This window comes from Rhinopithecus roxellana, chromosome 6 (genome assembly GCF_007565055.1).
Source record: "Rhinopithecus roxellana isolate Shanxi Qingling chromosome 6, ASM756505v1, whole genome shotgun sequence".
NCBI classification, from domain to species: domain Eukaryota; kingdom Metazoa; phylum Chordata; class Mammalia; order Primates; family Cercopithecidae; genus Rhinopithecus; species Rhinopithecus roxellana.
Window position 1 is genome coordinate 149,038,286 of NC_044554.1, and position 17,362 is coordinate 149,055,647.

The window sequence follows — 17,362 nt, forward strand, 5'->3', positions numbered from 1 at the left end:
TTATCAGATATGGCAGATTTTCAGCCACTGTTTCTTAAAAATTGCTTTTTTTCATTCTTTCTGTTCTTACCTTCTCTGACTCTGCTCAGACATATATTATTCTCTTCTTAATGTCTCTTAATATTCCCTTCAAACTTTTTATCTCTTTTCTTCCTGTGTTCCATTTTGGTAATTTCTTCAGATCTATCTTCTGGCTCATCAAATTTATCTTCAGCAGTGTCTAATCTACTCTTTAACCCATGCACTGAGTTTTAAATTCAACAACTGTATCGTTCATTTTTAACTATTACAATTTGTTCTCTTTCAAATTTGCCTAGCCATATTTATTAGTTTCTCATTTATTGCCTGTTTTGTAACTCCATTTTTATGCCTTCAAATATTTCATAGTTATTTTATATCTCATGTTTCCTATATCTGAAAGTGCCTTGGCTATCTTTATCTCTTGTATTTGTTTCTGCTTATTCACAGCCTGTAGCCTGTTTACTTCTGTGTTAGGTGACTTTTGATTACGAGCTTACATTTTTGTTGAAAATGGTTTTACATTTTTGAAAAATCTGAGAGACTAAACACCTCTACTTTCCTTCTTTCATTTATTTATTTATTATTTATTTGTTTGTTTATTTATTTATATATTTATTTTTTGAGAGGGAGTCTCACTCTGTCACCCAAACTGGAGTGCAGTGGTGCAATCTTGGCTCACTGCAACCTCTGCTTCCTGGGTTCACCTAAAGTCCACAGTTCACATTAGAACTCACTCTTGGTGTTATACGGTCCATGGGTTTTGACAAATGCGTAACGTCTTGTATCCACCATTGAAATATCACACAGAATAGTTTCATTGCCCTAAAAATCCTCTATGTTCTGCCTACTGATCCCTCCTTCCCCCAACTCCTGGCAACCATTGATCTTTTCACTGTCTCCATAGTTTTGCCTTTTAGAGAATGTCAAACAGTTGGGATTATATAGTACATAGCCTTTTCAGATTGGCTTCTTTCACTCAGAAATATGCATTTAACTTTTCTACATGTCTTTTCATGGCTTGATAACTCATTTGTTTTTAGCACTGAATAAAATTTCATTGTCTGGACTACAGTTTATTCATTCACCTACTGAAGAATACCTTGGTTGTTTCCAAGTTTTGGCAATTACGAATAAAGCTGTTATAAATATCACTGTGCAGACTTTTGTGTGGACACAAGCTTACAATTCATTTGGGTAAATACCAAAGAGCATGGCTGCTGAATGGTATGGTAAGAGTATATTAAATTTTGTAAGAAATTTTCAAACTGTCTTCCAAGGTGGCTGTATCATTTTGCATTCCCACCAGAATGAGAGTTCCTATTGCTCCACATCCTTGCAAGCATTTAGTGTTGTCAGTATTTTGGATTTTGGCTATTCTAATAGGTCTGGAAGTGGTATCTCATGGCTTTAATTTGTAATACCCTAATGACACATGATGTTGAACATCTTTTCCTTCTTCCTTTTTATTTTTATTTTTTTGAGACAGGGTCTCTGTTGCCTAGGCTAGAGTGTGGTGGCAGTCACGACTTGCTGCAATCTTGAACTCTTGGGGTCAAGCAATCCACCCACCTCAGCCTCTTAGGTAGCCATGACTACAGGTGCACACCACCACATCCAGCTAATTAATTAATTAATTAATTTTATTTTGTAGAGACAGGGTCTCTCTATGTTGTCCAGGCTGGTCTCAAACTCCTGGGTGATCCTCTTGTGTTGGCCTCCTGGAGTGCTGGGATTATAGACATGAGCCACTGGCACCCAGCCAACATCGTTTCATATGTTTACTCACCATCTGTATATTTTCACTGGTGAGGTGCCAAGGTCTTTTGCCCATTCCTAAATTGGGTTGTTCATTTTCTTATTATTGAGCTATAAGGGTTTTTAAAAACATATTTTGGTTAACAGTCCATTATCGGATGTGTCTTTTGCAAACATTTTCTCCCAGTCTGTGGCCTTATCTTCTCATTTACTTGACATTGTTTTTTGTAAAGCAGAAGTTATTAATTTTAATGATGTCCAGCTTCTTCTTTCTTTCATGGATTGTTCCTTTAGCATTGTATCTGAAACATCAACACCATATCCTAGGTCATTCAGATTTTCTCCTAAGTTAATGTCTACAAGTGTTAAAGTTTTATGTTTTACCTTTAGGTCTATAATCCATTCTGAGAACACTTTTGTGAGGAGTGTAAGATCTGTGACTAGATTAATTATTTTGTTTTGTATGTGGATATATCCATTTGTTCCTGTGCCATTTGTTGTAAAGACTATCTTTGCTACATTGTATTATATTTGCTCCTTTATCAAAGATCAGTTGACTATATTTATGTGGGTATATTTTTGGGCCCTCTATTCTAGTCCATCAATCTATTTGCCTATTCTTTTGCCAATGCCATACTTAATTATTACAATAAATAATATCTTAATTATTGTAGCTTTATGGTAAATCTTGATGTTGGGTAATGTCAATCTTCCAACTTTATTCCTCTTGTTCAATATTGTGTTGGTTATTCTGTGTCTTTTGCCTCTCCATAGAAACTTTAAAACAATTTATCCTTATCTACAAAATGTTACTGATATTTTGATTGGGATTGTATTGAATCTACGGATCAAGTTGGGAAGAACTGACATCTTGACAATATTGAGTCTTCCTATCTATGAACACAAAATATTTCCCCAACTATTAGTTGTTCTTAATGTCTTTTATCAGAGTTTTGTAGTTTTCCTAATATAGATCTTATACATATTTTGTTGCATTTATACCTATTTCATTTTTGAAGGGTGCTAATGTAAATAGTCCTGTGTTTTAATTCCAAATTTCACTTGTTTATTGGGAGTACATAGGAAAGTGATTAACTTTTATATATTAACCTTATATCCTGCAACCTTGTTATGATTAATCACTTATTAATTCCAAGAGGTTTTTTTGTTGATTCTTTTGGATTCTCTACATAATCATGTCATCTTCATTCAGTGAGTTTCTGACCTATATCACTTATCTTCTCTTTGAAAACTTATTTTAACATTTCTTACAAAGCAGGTCTACTAGCAACAAATTCCCTCAATTTTTGTTTGTCTGAGACAGTCTTTATTTCTCTTTCACTTTTTGAGGAATACTTTTGCAGGGTGCAGAATTCTAAGTTGGTGGGTTTTATTCTCTCAGCGCTTTAAATATTTCACTCCATTCTCTTCTTGTTGGTACGATTTCTGAGGAGAACCTAGACGTAATTCTTACCTTTGCTTCTCTATAGGTAAGGTTTTTCTCCCCTTTGGCTTCTTTTGAGACTTTTTTTCTTTATCTTTGTTTTTTTTGAAGTTTCCATACGACTTGCCTCCTTTTCTTGGTTATTTGGTTTTGACATTTATCTGGCTCCATGTTTTCTCAGCTTCTGGGATCTGTGGTTTGGTGTTTTATATTAATCTGGGAAAGTTTGCAATCATTATTGCTTGAAATATTGCTTCCATTTCCTTCTCTTTCTTCTTGTTCTGGTATTCCCTTTATGGTATGTTACATCTTTTGTAGTTGTCCCGCAGTTAAGGCTATTCAAAAAAAATTTTTTTAAGTCGTTATTCTCTTTACTTTTCAGTTTTGGAAGCTTCTGTTTATGCATCCTCATGCTACTCTTAGCTGAGCTGTGTCCAGTCTGATAGTGAGCCCACCAAAGACATTCTTTATCTTTGTTACAGTGTTTTTGATCTCTAACAGTTCCTTTTGATTCCTATAATTTCCATATCTCTATTTTCAATATCCATCTGTTCTTGCAGGTTGTCTACTTTTTCCATTAAAATCCTTAGTATGTTAATGTTTTGGCAAGTATTATCTTGATTCCTAAGCCAGGCAAAGATATCATAAGAAAAAAGAAAACTGCAAGGCAGTAACTCTGACATTTATGCAAAAATTATCGATAAAATATTAGCAAATCAAATTCAACAATACATCAAAAAGATTCTACAGTATGATCAAGTGGGATTTACCCATAGCAGGCAAGACTGGTTTAACAAAGGTAAGTCAATCAAAGTGACACATCACAGACTGAAAGACAAAACCACATGATCATCTCAATTGACACAGGAAGTATTCAACAAAATCCAACATCCTTTTTTGATAAAAACTCTCAACAGTTTGCCTATACAAGAAAAGTTCCTCAACATAAAAAAGGTCATTTACAAATGACCTTTGGCTGAGTCCTCACCCCACCCATGGTGTTTTAAACTCTCAGACAGGTCCCTCTGGAGCCTCTAGTAATTTACCAATTACAGTTCAGGTTTTCCTGCCTCAGCATTTGTTTCCATGGAGGGTTCTTACTTACGGGTTTGCTCCTGTTAAGTTGTGACTCCCCATATTCACCTCTCTCTCTACTGTGACCTGTTTCAACAAATCTAAAAAGAGTTCTTGATTGTATTTCAGTTTGTTTGGCTTTTTACTGTTGTTACAATGGAGTGGAGACTTCTAAGCTCCTTACACACTGGACTGGAAACAGGAAGCCTGCCCATTCTTTTTTATTTCTGTGTTTTCCAGGGTTTCTTGCATAACTTTTGAATGTAGCAAGCTCTTAAAGGCTTTTACAAAATTTATTGAACATTTTTGGTAATAGCTTATATATAAATAAGTAAGCACCTTCTAACCACCAGGCACTCTTCTAAGTGTGTTTACATATATAATCTCATTTAAACCTCACAGAAACTCACATATAAATACTGTTTTTATTCTTGTTTTATAGACAAGGAAGCCAAAGCGCAGAGAGTTTAAGTTTCCTGTCCCAAAGGAGCATAGCCAGTGAGTAGCGTAACCAGAACTCAAACTCAAGCTGTGCGACTAAAGAACATGTTCATAACCACCATACTGTATTAACCAGCTAACTCCTAAAAGTCCTGATCATGTTTTGACCTCATTCAGTCATAAAGAATTCAAATAGTCCAACAGATTGTTTCTCCTTCTAGTTATTTTGCAAACTGCCAATACGATATTTCAATTTACCACCCAAACAACTGAAATTACTGAAAGGAAAATTTGAGTATGCACCTCCTGTATATCATTAGAAGAAAAGGATTATGTTTTCATGTAGTTTACATAGAAACTAACATAGTTTACAGAGAAGCTAATTTTTATATAGAAACTACATGAAAACATAATTCTAGAAACCCAAGAAGGTCTTCCTTCAACCATTAGAGATGCTCCTCACTGGCTAAAATGAACCCAGTGCTGGAAAAAGATCTCTACTACCTATGAATAGAAACAGGCATGCTATTTTCTCTGACAAATTAGTAACAAGTCTTACATAAATATGACTTTCATGGTATTAATGTTTTAAGCCAACCTAGGTTGTTCTGATTCCTGTTCTGAACACTGAGGTTCAACATCATTAACAGACAAGCCAAAGATAATCACTATCCTGAGGGCTTTGCCAGCTGTATGAGTGAACATGCTGTCTGTTTTAGCATCAGCCACTTTTTGGTCTGCATTAGATTGATGGCAAATTTTGTTCTGTTTCTTTATGGAAATATGGTTTATCGATACCAATAAACTCTTCTTTTTCTAGCAACCGATTTAGAGTTGAAAAGTTTATGCCGGGCACGGTGGCTCACACCTGTAATCCCAGCAATTTGGGAGGATGAGGCGGGCGGATCACTTGAGGTCAGGAGTTTGAAATCAGCCTGGGCAACATGGTGAAACCCCGTCTCTACTAAAAATACGAAAAAAAAAAAAAATTAGCCAGGCATGGTGGCATGCACCTGTAATCCCAGCTATTCGGGAGACTGAGGCAGGAGAATCGCTTGAACCTGGGATGCGGAGTTTGCAGTGAGCCAAGATCATGCCACTGCACTCCAGCCTGAGCAACAGAGTAAAACTCTGTCTCAAAAAAAGGAAAAGAAAAGAAAACAAAAGAAAAATTTAGAAAATACTGGATTCTGATTTTATTGGAATTCATAGTGGTAGGTTTACGATACATGGCCAAGAGAGACAGAGATGTTTAAATATCAAAATGCAGGATCGTCTCTAATCAATATATTCTCCTTTATCAATCAAAACAGAAAGAGAGTTTATGTCATCAGGTAAGATGTTTGTCCCACCCTATCCTCACATGGCTGAGAAAGGAATCATATTCTAGTTAAATTTGTACAGTGAGGCCAGGCATGGTGGTTCACGCCTGTAATCCCAGCACTTTGGAAGGCCAAGGCAGGTGGATCACCTGAGGTCAGAAGTTTGAGACCAGTCTGACCAACATGGAGAAATCTCGTCTCTACTAAAAATACAAAATTAGCTGGACATGGTGGCACATGCCTGTAATCCCAGCTACTCAGGAAGCTGAGGCAGGAGAATTGCTTGAATCCAGCAGGTGGAGGTTGCAGTGAGCCAGTTGTGCCACTGCACTACAGCTGGGCAACAAGAGCTCCATCTCAAAAAAAAAAAAAAAAAAAGGTTTGTACAGTGAGAAAATATATCTCCCAAGGGCGCAAATAACACATACCAAACTTCCTTATCTGCTCTCCTCTCAAAAAAACACGCACTCTTTCCGTTCCTTAACATCACATTACAGAACATCATCTTTAAGACATGAATGCTAACCTCTTTCTGGTTTAACAAATTTGTGGATAATAAGCACCTAATGGATTATGGACAGGTTTATAGATATATTTTTGATACAGCACTAATCATTCGTTCATTCATTCCTGACATCTGCTCCAGGCTGGTGGTGGTATAGGTGTCAGACTGAGAGTCTGCACATTAGAGTGTGCCATGTACAACCACAGAGGTAAAGACAATGCATTCTGAGAGCTCAGAGAAAAGGACAAACAGCAGTACCTTCTGGAGGTGCTCTGAGAAGGCTTGAAGCAGCAAGCACTAAGGGTCACTACCTGTCCCCAAGTAAACCAAACACAAGGATGGCTGAAATGCTGGCCTGACGTAGTTAAACGCTTTCTTTCCTAGAAAGTAAGTATATCATCAAGTTTTGCAGGTTTATAATGGGTTTGTAGACTTGGCATAGCGTTGGTCTCAGACTGTTTTCAACAATCGTTATGTGTCCAACACTGTACTAGGAGCAGGACCCGAAAATGGGCCTCCTAGGTCTGGCATATTCTAAACCACAGTCTAGTTAGGGTGCATTGGCCAGGGACTCCCTGGATGGTATTGCAGATTGTGCACTGAACATTACTAAGAGACACCATTCCTAATATAGACATTACAGAAATGAATATTCATCATGCCAGCAAATGGCAGTAAAGAGTCTGGTTTTAACTAAGGTAGTATATCAGGACAATTTCTGAAAGATGGAAATAAAGTATCTTGAGGAGAGGAGGCCTTTTTTCTAATTCATACAAAAATCCTATGGGCAGCTGACTGCCCTGTTTTTTGTTCATTCAAAAAAGGATATAGGGAGGAAATGGATCACTCAGTGGTGGTCTCCCCAATCATTAGTACAGGCATCCTTCAGAGTTGCCCCAGAGACGATCCCTCGGGCGAAGGCTAACAGCACTGGAGGACCAGAGGAGGAGCTGAGAGTGTAGTACCAGGAAAGAAATAATACACAGGATGACTTTCCCCATGTCACTTGCTCTTGGTGTCCTCCCTCCCAGTGGGAGTTCTAGGGCCCATGCCTCTTTGCCTGAACCTCCAGGGCTCCTTTTCTGTGACCTCACTCTCCACTGGCACCTCCAGCAGCAGAGGCAGGGCATTTCAACCAGACAGCATAGTGGCTTGACTTGACCTACTTCCAAACAAGGACCCTTTCTCATTCATCATTTCAACCTCACAGCCTAAGGAGAGACTCAAAACACTGTGGTTGGGTAAAGTAAATGCATACAATCATTAGGTAAAATGCATTTTTAGAATAACCAGTTGATTTCATTTATCCCTGACGTCATTGGGATTAATGTAACAAAGCAATACATAACAGAAATCTGGCTCTTACACACGGTCAGTCATCTTTTTGGCTCTGCAACTCTTCCTTTCTCAAGAAAGGATGAGAAATGGTATGTGCCAAAGGGAACTTCATTTTAAGGAATGATCAGGGGAAAGTGGTTAAATTATTTTATTTTAATTTTTTTGAGACAGAGTTTTTGCTCTGTTGCCCAGGCTGGAGTGCAATGGTACGCTCTTGGCTCACTGCAACCTCTGCCTCCCGGGTTCAAGTGATTCTCATGCCTCAGCCTCCCAAGTAGCTGGGATTACAGGTGCCCGCCACCATGCCCAGCTAATTTTTGTATTTTTTAGTAGAGAGGAGGTTTCACCATGTTGGCCAGGCTGGTCTCAAAATCTTGACCTCAAGTGTTCCACCCACCTCAGGCTCCCAAAGCATTGGGATTACAGTTATGAGCCCCCACGACCGGCGAAAGAGGTTAAATTAAAAGGAACAATATAAAACTTTGAATTGGAAATCAAACAAAGAAGGGGTTGGTATTTATGTTAGTGACACATCATAAAAGTTAAAAAAAAAAAAAAAAGGCAGGACTCAAATTACAAATCACCTCTGCTCTCGGTAATCTGAAAGTTTCTAAAATAATAACTGAAGTAGCTCTCTTACCTTATAATTATTCATGATTTCAGTTAACCATGGCTTAACTGACTGTACTGTATCTTCTCGCAAGTACTTTTCAACTACAGCTCCATCATTAAAAGTCCGATTTCCCACGTGGATGGCTTGTCTAACCTCTGGGAGTGACAAAAGTTTCACATAGTAAAGCTGATCCTCAGGTTCCTGGCAGAAGGGGGCACCGGAAAGACATAGGGAACATGACTGGTGGCAGGAAGAGCACGTTGGGAAAAGCTGTGAATTTCTCATAACATACAACATGAACAAATGTGATGGGACTATTAACTTGTCGCCATTCTTGAAATTTTAACTCAGAGGTTTTAAGGTAATTTAGGTGGAATCTTTTTACTAATGAGAAATCTGAATGATGTGATACTCTTAGAGCAAATACCCAATTTGCAAATACAGGATTGTCCTTTGCGGAAACTAATCTTTTGCAATCCGTGACTTCCATTAGCAACCCCTCTAGAGGCAAAAATAGAGAAAACAAAAGAGGTGAGATTATCAAAATCGATTCCCTCCTTGTTTGTAGCTCTTTGGAAAGACGGTCTAACGGCTCACAAGGGCCAGGATGGTGATGTGCTGGATTTAAAGCCAAGAATTTCTTTTTTGTGTTCTGCGGTTTATTAAAACCACACACACACAAAATTGGATTAACTATAATAAACGGGAAAATATTCAAATGTGAAAAGAGATGATGTTTTATGAAGGACACAAGACAGAAGAAAAGTTGTCCATGAAGCTCATTAAAAAAAAAAAAAAAAAAAAAAAAAAAAAACTGCAATAAAGTCTCTGTAATAATCATTATACTGAAAGAAAGGAGTAAATGCTTTTTTAAAAAAACAGTTACACAAGGATTTAAAAAACTGTTAAAGTTTGAGTTTGACAACTCTGTGCTTCATCAACAATTTTTGCTAACTGTGAATATATTATGTTGTAAAGAAAAAAAGATATCACAAATTTTGTTTCTGTCTTGTCTACCACATGTTTTTCTCTTGGTAGAACCTAAATCCAAAACTGCAGCACTGGCGAATTCCACTGAAACTAACATATTTTATCTACAAACTAGTTCATAAATCAGGCAATTTAAAAAACAGAATGCATTGTCATAAGCATTAGACAAAGATTATACAAATTCAAACACCTACTTTGGCTCCTTCTGTTTGACTAATTCTATACAAAAGATACCAACTTTGATCTACTTTTATGAAACAAACTACTTGAATACTTTGAGAAATATTCCAGAAGGCTTGAGGTAAGGGCCATACTAAATGCATTAAACATCTTAAGTTAAAAGTAAGACAAAGCAAATATTTTCATTAAGGCTTTGGCAGTTTTGATTATCCAAGTGTCTTAAGTACAGAACAAAGAATGTGGGCATTTTCAAGAGACTCATAAACAGACTTGAAGCCGTGGGACCTGAGACCCAGAACTCCAATCCCAGCCTGTGTCCTTCACAAAAGAGCCTCTATAACAAGCTCTACCGGGGGGAAATCATGTTAATCAGAAGTTGTTTTGAGTTATATGAAATATCACACATTCTCAGTGGTCAGATTATAACATATACAACATTGATGAGGAAAAGATCCTACGGGTTAGTAGACCACATCACGCAATACAGTTTGGACATGCTGGTCTAGTATAAAGTCATCTATAATATTTCCCAAATCAAAGGAAGTTCGGTTTTGCCAAAAGTTTTAAGCAAACATTATTACGGTTTTTAAAATGTTGTTATTACCGTGCACCGCAAAAAGTTATAGTAATTACTACATCCTGTAACATTCTGGAAGTAAGAAGGATCACTTGTTAAGTCGCCGTCTAGTAGTTTATCCAGTATCTAGGTTGGGAGAGAGGGAGAAAGAGAGAAAGAAAACATCAGCGTGGGTAAAAATGTACAGACATTTGTCATTTCATTTATTCAACAACTTTTTCATTCCTCTATTGTTTCATCCAGCGCCCACTTATTGTGCATATTCTCTGTGCTAGACACTGCCATGGCACTGGAGAAACGGCCATCAACAAAACAGACCAATGGTCCTCCCCCATAGAGCTTTTATTCTAGGCGGTGGACAATAAGCATTTTAAGTAAATTACGTCATGTGGTAGATAGTGCCAAACTCTTGAGTATGTTAGGGAATGGTAAGGAGAAAACTAAAGAGGAGTAGGAAGTATCATGCGTGTGCATGTGTGTATGGGACACTGTGGAGAGGAGGTCACAGAGGATCTCACTTAGAAGGTGACATTTGAGTAAAGACATGTTGGATGAGAGGAATAGAGCCACACAGACATCTAGGGGAAGGAAGGTTCCAGGCAGAGGACACAGCGAGCTCAAAGGCCTTGCCTATGGGGAGTAAACCTTGTGGGAAGGGTGCCTTAACATGGATCATGAACTGCTCACCAAATGACATAGAGGGAAGACGCAGGATATGGTGCAGCTCCAGATTTCTGGAGCTGGTGGAAGTTATCTTTGGGCTGACATTAAAAAACCCAGTCACCAGCTGAGAGGGAGAGCAGTCAGCATGGTTGCATGCTTTCCTCCAGCCATTGTCAGCTGCGTGGAGACAAGCACAGACTGGCAGAGGGGGAGACTGAGCCAGGGCTATGGTTCAGCCAAAGGAGTCGGAAGAAGTGCAAAAGAGGTTTGGGCTTGGAAATGTATGGAATGACTGACCCTAGGTTGAATACAGGTAATTAGAGAAATGGAGATTTGAGGGTGTTAGAGATAGTGGAGAGGCAGGAGGATCAATGGACTGAAAGGTAGTGAGGGTGCAGGGCTGTAAGACTGGTACATTAGCAGAAGAGAGCTAGGACAGGAGGTGGTAGTTGGAGAAAGATGTTTGAGTGTGTGATTGTGGATCAGCTGCCAGCTTTTTAGGGTATGAGAATCAGCAGCTAAGATGAGGAGGAGAACAAGATCATTGAAAAACAGGAGGCTGAGGCACCAAGGACCAGGTCCTAAAAGGATCATCAGTGTGGACCCTGCAGTTACCAGGAATTATGACAAGAATAATGCTGGAGAGAGCGACAGGGAGGAAGGAGCTCAGCTATTCAAATGAGAGAGAGTAACCAGGGGTTGGCAGATAGACACAATTGGAAGTGGTCAGAGGCCCTGTCTGAGGACAGGAGAGTCAAAGCTCAATGCTTTAGGAGAGGGCAGGGAACATGATCTGAAAGTCACATGATGAGCAAGGAAGACACCTACTCCACCTATGAACCAAGAGATACAGAGAAGCTAAGAGAACAGCCCCCACTCAAGAGGACCACAGGGACTGCAGCATCATCAGCAGAGAGCCAGGTTTCCGGCAAAGCAAGAGGCTGAAGACATGGAAAGGGGTTGTTGATGATGATATTACATTGTAAGGAGTTCTCATGAAAGGATTCTAAGAAATGAAGTCAGCACATCTTAAAAACAATCTATCAAGTACAAAGTTAGGTCTCTTATCAGATAAGGCATTATTATTCTAATTTCGTGGGTGAGAAAACTGAGACACATGAGTTTAAAGAACTTGCCGAGGATACCCCACTAATAACATCAGAGGTGAGATGATCAGGCCACAACTCCTGAGCCTGCACACTCAACCACGCACACACTGGCTCCCAGCAGTCAGCCTGCAATGCTTCCTACTTGCCAGTTCCTTCTGGCCATGTTTCAATGTTTGAGAAATAGTCTCATTATTGTATTCATATTCTCTTTTTTTTTTGAGACCGAGTCTCGCACTGTCACCCAGGCTGGAGTGTAGTGGCGAGATCTCAGCTCACTGCAACTTCTGCCTTCCAGATTCTAGCAATTCTCCTTCCTCAGCCTCCCGAGTACCTGAGATTACAGGCACCTGCCACCATGCCTGGCTAATTTTTTTTTTATTTTTATTTTTAGTAGAGACGGGGTTTCACCATGTTGGTCAGGCTGGTCTTGAACTCCTGACCTTGTGATCCACCCACCTCGGCCTCCCAAAGTGCCGGGATTGCAGATATAAGCCACCGCACCTGGCCTGTATTCATATTCTTTTTCAAACATGAAAGAACTTATTCAAGTTCCTATTGCCATGGGGATAGAGGCCAAGAATGAAAAGGGTTATCACCGTAGAAGGCGGTGTGGGTGGAGGTGGTAGTAAGTATTCTCTACCAATGCTACCATTGCCCCGCATCTGGTTGTGCAGCTCCATGGCGATGCCTGTGGCTAAGGGGTGCGAAGAGACAGGGACCCAGCCAAAGTTCTGCTTGCTGAGCTGGAGAGCCTGGTTCAGGGCTGCATCTGGAGAAGTGGCCACCTCTTATCCTCACACAATGGAGGCATCTGCTTGCCCAGCCCTGAACCCAGAGGACTGCATCACCACAGAGGAGGTGCCTTTTTCTAATCTGTTCACCCGGAGGGGGCACCATAGGCCGGGGTCATTCTGAATGCACACATCATTTCTGAAACTCATTGTTAGAAATTATCTTCAACACCAATGGGAAAATAAAATATAAAGTCAACCTTGGAGAATAACTTTGCTTTTAGAAAGAGTTAAAAGTCATTTGTTGGCTGGTCGCGGTGGCTCACAGCTATAATTCCAGCATTCTGGAAGACCGAGGTGGGCAGATCACTTCAGGTCAGGAGTTTGAGACCAGCCCAGCCAACAAGGTGAAACCCCATCTCTACTAAAAATAAGAAAAATTAGCCGTTCATGGTGGCGAGTGCCTGTCATCCCAGCTTCTCGGGAGGCTGAGGCAGAAGAATCGCTTGAACCCAGGAGGTGGAGGCTGCAGTGAGCCGAGATCTTGCCACTGCACTCCAACCTGGGCAAGAGAGCAAGACTGGATCTCAAAAAAAAAAAAAAAAAAAAAAAAAAGTCAGTTGTTGTCAAAAAATAACATGGGTGGTTAGGACCTGTGAAGTTAAGAACTTTGTGATTCAGAAAATCATCATGGAAAAGGAGATAATACTGGACAGAGGATCAGCCATTTTACATCTTGCAGAATATCTAAGACACCCCAGGATTTTTATAGAATGCCTGCAAATTACCATAGGAGAAATACTGTGGTGGAAATGCGGGGAACAATTCCAGTCCCCGGTCTGCCACAATCCATTTGTGTATCCTTCGGCAATTCATTGCTATCCTCTGAGGTTCGGCATCCTCTCCCCTCACCAGTAAGTGCGTGTGTGTGTGTGTGTGTGTCTATGTGTGCATGTAAATACATAGGGAGAGTAGATGACCTATCTCCAGAGTACTCTCCAGCTCTGAGTTACTACTCTTTGATTAATTAAATCATTTTAAAGTATCAGAGCGTCAAACAGGCTTTATCATTTTAGGCTTGAGATTCTGACATTTATATTCCCTTGGGTTTCAGGATTTGTTGGAGTCTTCCTTTGCAGTCATTGAAACACATTTCAACCACAAGCTGTTTACTGTCCTAAGTATCATTTTATCTATTTTCCTTGAAAAAGCAAAGGTCTTGTTTTAATTCATCACTCAAGATATGGGACAAATGGTCAAAAAGACATTCCAAGCCTTCAAAGGTTTTGCCTGCTTGGGGTTCCGGTTTCTGATGTATCTGGTTTGGGACAGATTCTAACCTCATGGGTCATGTTCTTATTATCTCTGAATATACAACATACCTGAACTTTTCTACAGCTTCACTAATCCTGTAGGTGTTTAGCCTGCTACATTATGTACCAGTCATCTTTCTGCTTTTTTTCTCAATATGAGCCTCTCAAATGCTCTTGCTCTTGACACTGCTTTATCCCTGTGTGCTTCTTTAAAAACATATCAAATGTTTCATTTGCAAATTGGTCTTATGCCACATAAAATTTGGTATTAATTCTAAATACTGAGGTTTCACTCCTTTGTCCCCTCTCTGACTACCACAGCAGAAAGTCTTGAAAATAGTATCATTGCAAGTGGAAGCATGATCCTACATGTCCCCCAGGAGACCCCTCTTCCTTTGTGTTTACAATTACACAAGAAATTCTGAATCCACACTTTGCAGCCACATTTAGTGTCCTGACTCAGAGAAAGGAGAGCCTGGTGGAGCTCTGTAGGATGGCTCAGGACTCCCTTTGCTCCATCCATTTGCACAGCGAGCTGCTATCAGAATTCACAGCAAGGGTGGTCACTGCCTTGGGGGATTTCTGATAGTGTCCTGATACCCTACTTGTAAAATGAAAAATAACTTTGTGTTATCCTCCACCTTCTCTCCAAGGTTGCATGTCTCCTATTTTGATCTGAACTGGCTGATCTGCAGTGCTCTTAAGACTTAATATCAGACTTCTGCTTTAATAACAATAACGACATTAGATATACTGTTACAGAGATGTGTCTAATAACAAACAAATTAAAGCTCTCAAAATTCAGACCTTGCCTCATTTACTACTGTGTCAAACACGATGGCTCTATAGTAAATGTGGCAAAAAGCCTCTCAGGGAGATTGTTTACACATAGCTCTGTCTGCATTGGCAAAAAAACAAAAACAAAAACAAAAACTTCCTGTATCCTAATATTTAGTATATTCTTACATTTTAAATAACCGAGAAAGGAAAGAGTGAAGAACATAATTATTTATTCTCAAGTTTAATTTTACGTGAGCAGTGTAAGGATATGCACAAATACCAATGGCCCTTTGTAAGAGTTTCAAATTACTACACTTTATGATCTTTGTTCCTGACACGTGTGTCACATGTCATTTGTTACACACTGTGGTCATTTCTCCTGGCTGAAACCCTGTTTGTGGATATAAAACTCTTCTACATGGTTTAGAGCAGATGGTGAAGCATATGCTTCTACTTCCTGGGTTGCCTTTCTTCTGATTTCCATATGATAGGGTCTGCCTTAAGGGCCTCCATAGTATTTAAAGAAATCAAAACAGTTAATGAAAGACACAGTTAGATAAACACTCCAAGATGATCTCAGGCTTAAAATACAGCCAAAGTAAATTCAAAGGAACACAGACAGTCCTTTTCTTTATTATAAGGCCACTCAACTCGCCTCCCAATCTCAAAAGGAATAACAAAGATATACCTTCTTAACAAAAAAATGCCTGAGCACCAAGGTGTTCCTACTGACCTGCCCCCCTCCCCAGATGGTTTTAATTGCTCAAGGGCAGCACAAGCCCCCTAGAACTCACTTCAAAGGCCTGAAACCAGTTCTGCTTCCTGATGTGTTCTATGCATTCGTGGCACTGCTTCTGGAAGTACTTTTTCTGCTTCTCATCCAACAAGCCAATTTGGTACAGGAATGCTGCATAGCCCCCTATAATCTGAGGACAAAAAAGACACACATCAATGCCACAAAGGGAGAAAAAGAGACCTTAAGGAAGCCCATTTGCTTGGTGAAATAATCCTTTGTAATTGTTAATCTTGTGCTGGTTAGCCAAGTAGGATAATTACATGCACACACATATACACCCCACAACACACACAACAGAACACAACACAATATACACACACACATATTTGCACTGACAGCCAATGTAAGCTGACACAGTAAATTGATACGTTGAAACATTTGGTAAAAATTAAGAGATTTAAGTCATAAAGTCAACTGGTATTTCCCTTATCAAGTTAGACCTCTAAGAGGAGCCTTCCATCTGATAAAAAAGGCTTTTAATCTCCCTAAGAGACAAAATAGAAAGTCAAAAGGAGACACCTACTGATTCGGGATCAGAATATCCATCTCCAATAGCAATTCCTTTCAAGTTGATCTTCTCCTCCTTCACAGGGTTGAGGGAATGGATGAGGTGTGCAATGGCTGGCACATATTTCCCTGCGTAAGACTGAGAAGGACAGATGTTGAAATGGCCAATCACAAATGGATGCTAGTAAAATTAAATGTACTTAAGTTAATTAAAATAACAACGAAGGAGCAATCTTTCCACATGAGGTATACCATCTGTTTCCTAACCCCACATTATAGATTCCATAATAGCAAAAACCTCTGTCTTCCAATTCTTTTGTCGTCTCAAATAGCACCACATGACATGCACAGGTTCGATGCACAAAAAATCACAAGTGAACATGTAATAAATGAACATTCTAATTTCCTTCCAAAATAAAATAACTTGGGAGAACACAATTCTGCCATGTGTTAGGCGTCTCTTACCAGAAAGCTCTATTCAAAGATTAGAGGGGAAAAAAATCTCAAGTTCAAAATTAAGATTTCAAAATCTGATAATGCTGCAAATTTTGAAGTCAACATGTACTAATGGAATACATGTTCCATTAGTAGAAAGGAAAATAATATTTACTGCCACTTAAATTTTCACTTAAACTCATCTCTATTTCCAACCTTTTCTAGCACAAGGTCCTTTTTCAAGGTCAAAATATTTCGTAGATATCTTTCCCCCAACAAACATGATAATAGTTCTACTTTCAGACTGTGCTGGAAGAGCTACTATTGACTCAGCAATATTTTTCAAATAATTTTGCATTTTGCATTCTTTCCATCAAAAGTTGCCTTCTTGATATCTCCACTTGTATGTCCAATATTAAACTGCAGACGTTCAAAATAAAGCTCCCAATCCCCAATCCTGAGGCAGCCTCCCTTTCAATTCATGTTAATTCTGTTTTTCTGCTGCGCAGGCCAACAATCTTGGTGCCATTCTTTATATCTCTCTTTCTCTCATATTCCACAAAAGTCAATCAGCCAAGCTTGTCAGCTCTACCTATTCTATCAAAATCTGTCCAGAGTCCAATGTCTTCTCACAACCCCTTCTCCATCACATCATCTCTGGCCTGGATGACTGCATTAGCCTCCTCATTGGCCTCCTTCTTTTGCCCTTATCCTTTAATGACTTCCCATCTTCCCAAAAGCAAAGGCATAAGCGCTAGCATGATCTGC

General features: G+C 39.3%; 1 protein-coding gene across 14 annotated transcripts in view; it reads right to left on the minus strand.

Annotated features, from left to right (window-relative positions):
• Window positions 1-17,362, minus strand: part of CPVL (carboxypeptidase vitellogenic like) — a 207,788-nt gene that overhangs the window by 67,739 nt on the left and 122,687 nt on the right. For 12 of the 14 annotated variants that reach the window (XM_030932391.1, XM_030932388.1, XM_010371363.1 and 9 more), the window contains 4 exons: window positions 16,176-16,298; window positions 15,651-15,782; window positions 10,288-10,386; window positions 8,541-8,714 (listed from right to left, as the gene is read on the minus strand). In XM_030932391.1, the coding sequence (XP_030788251.1) occupies window positions 8,541-8,714; window positions 10,288-10,386; window positions 15,651-15,782; window positions 16,176-16,298 (528 nt within the window). Of the gene's footprint in view, window positions 1-8,540; window positions 8,715-10,287; window positions 10,387-15,650; window positions 15,783-16,175; window positions 16,341-17,362 lie in introns of all 14 variants that reach the window. The other 2 variants (XM_030932382.1, XM_030932392.1) reach the window with 2 other exon arrangements.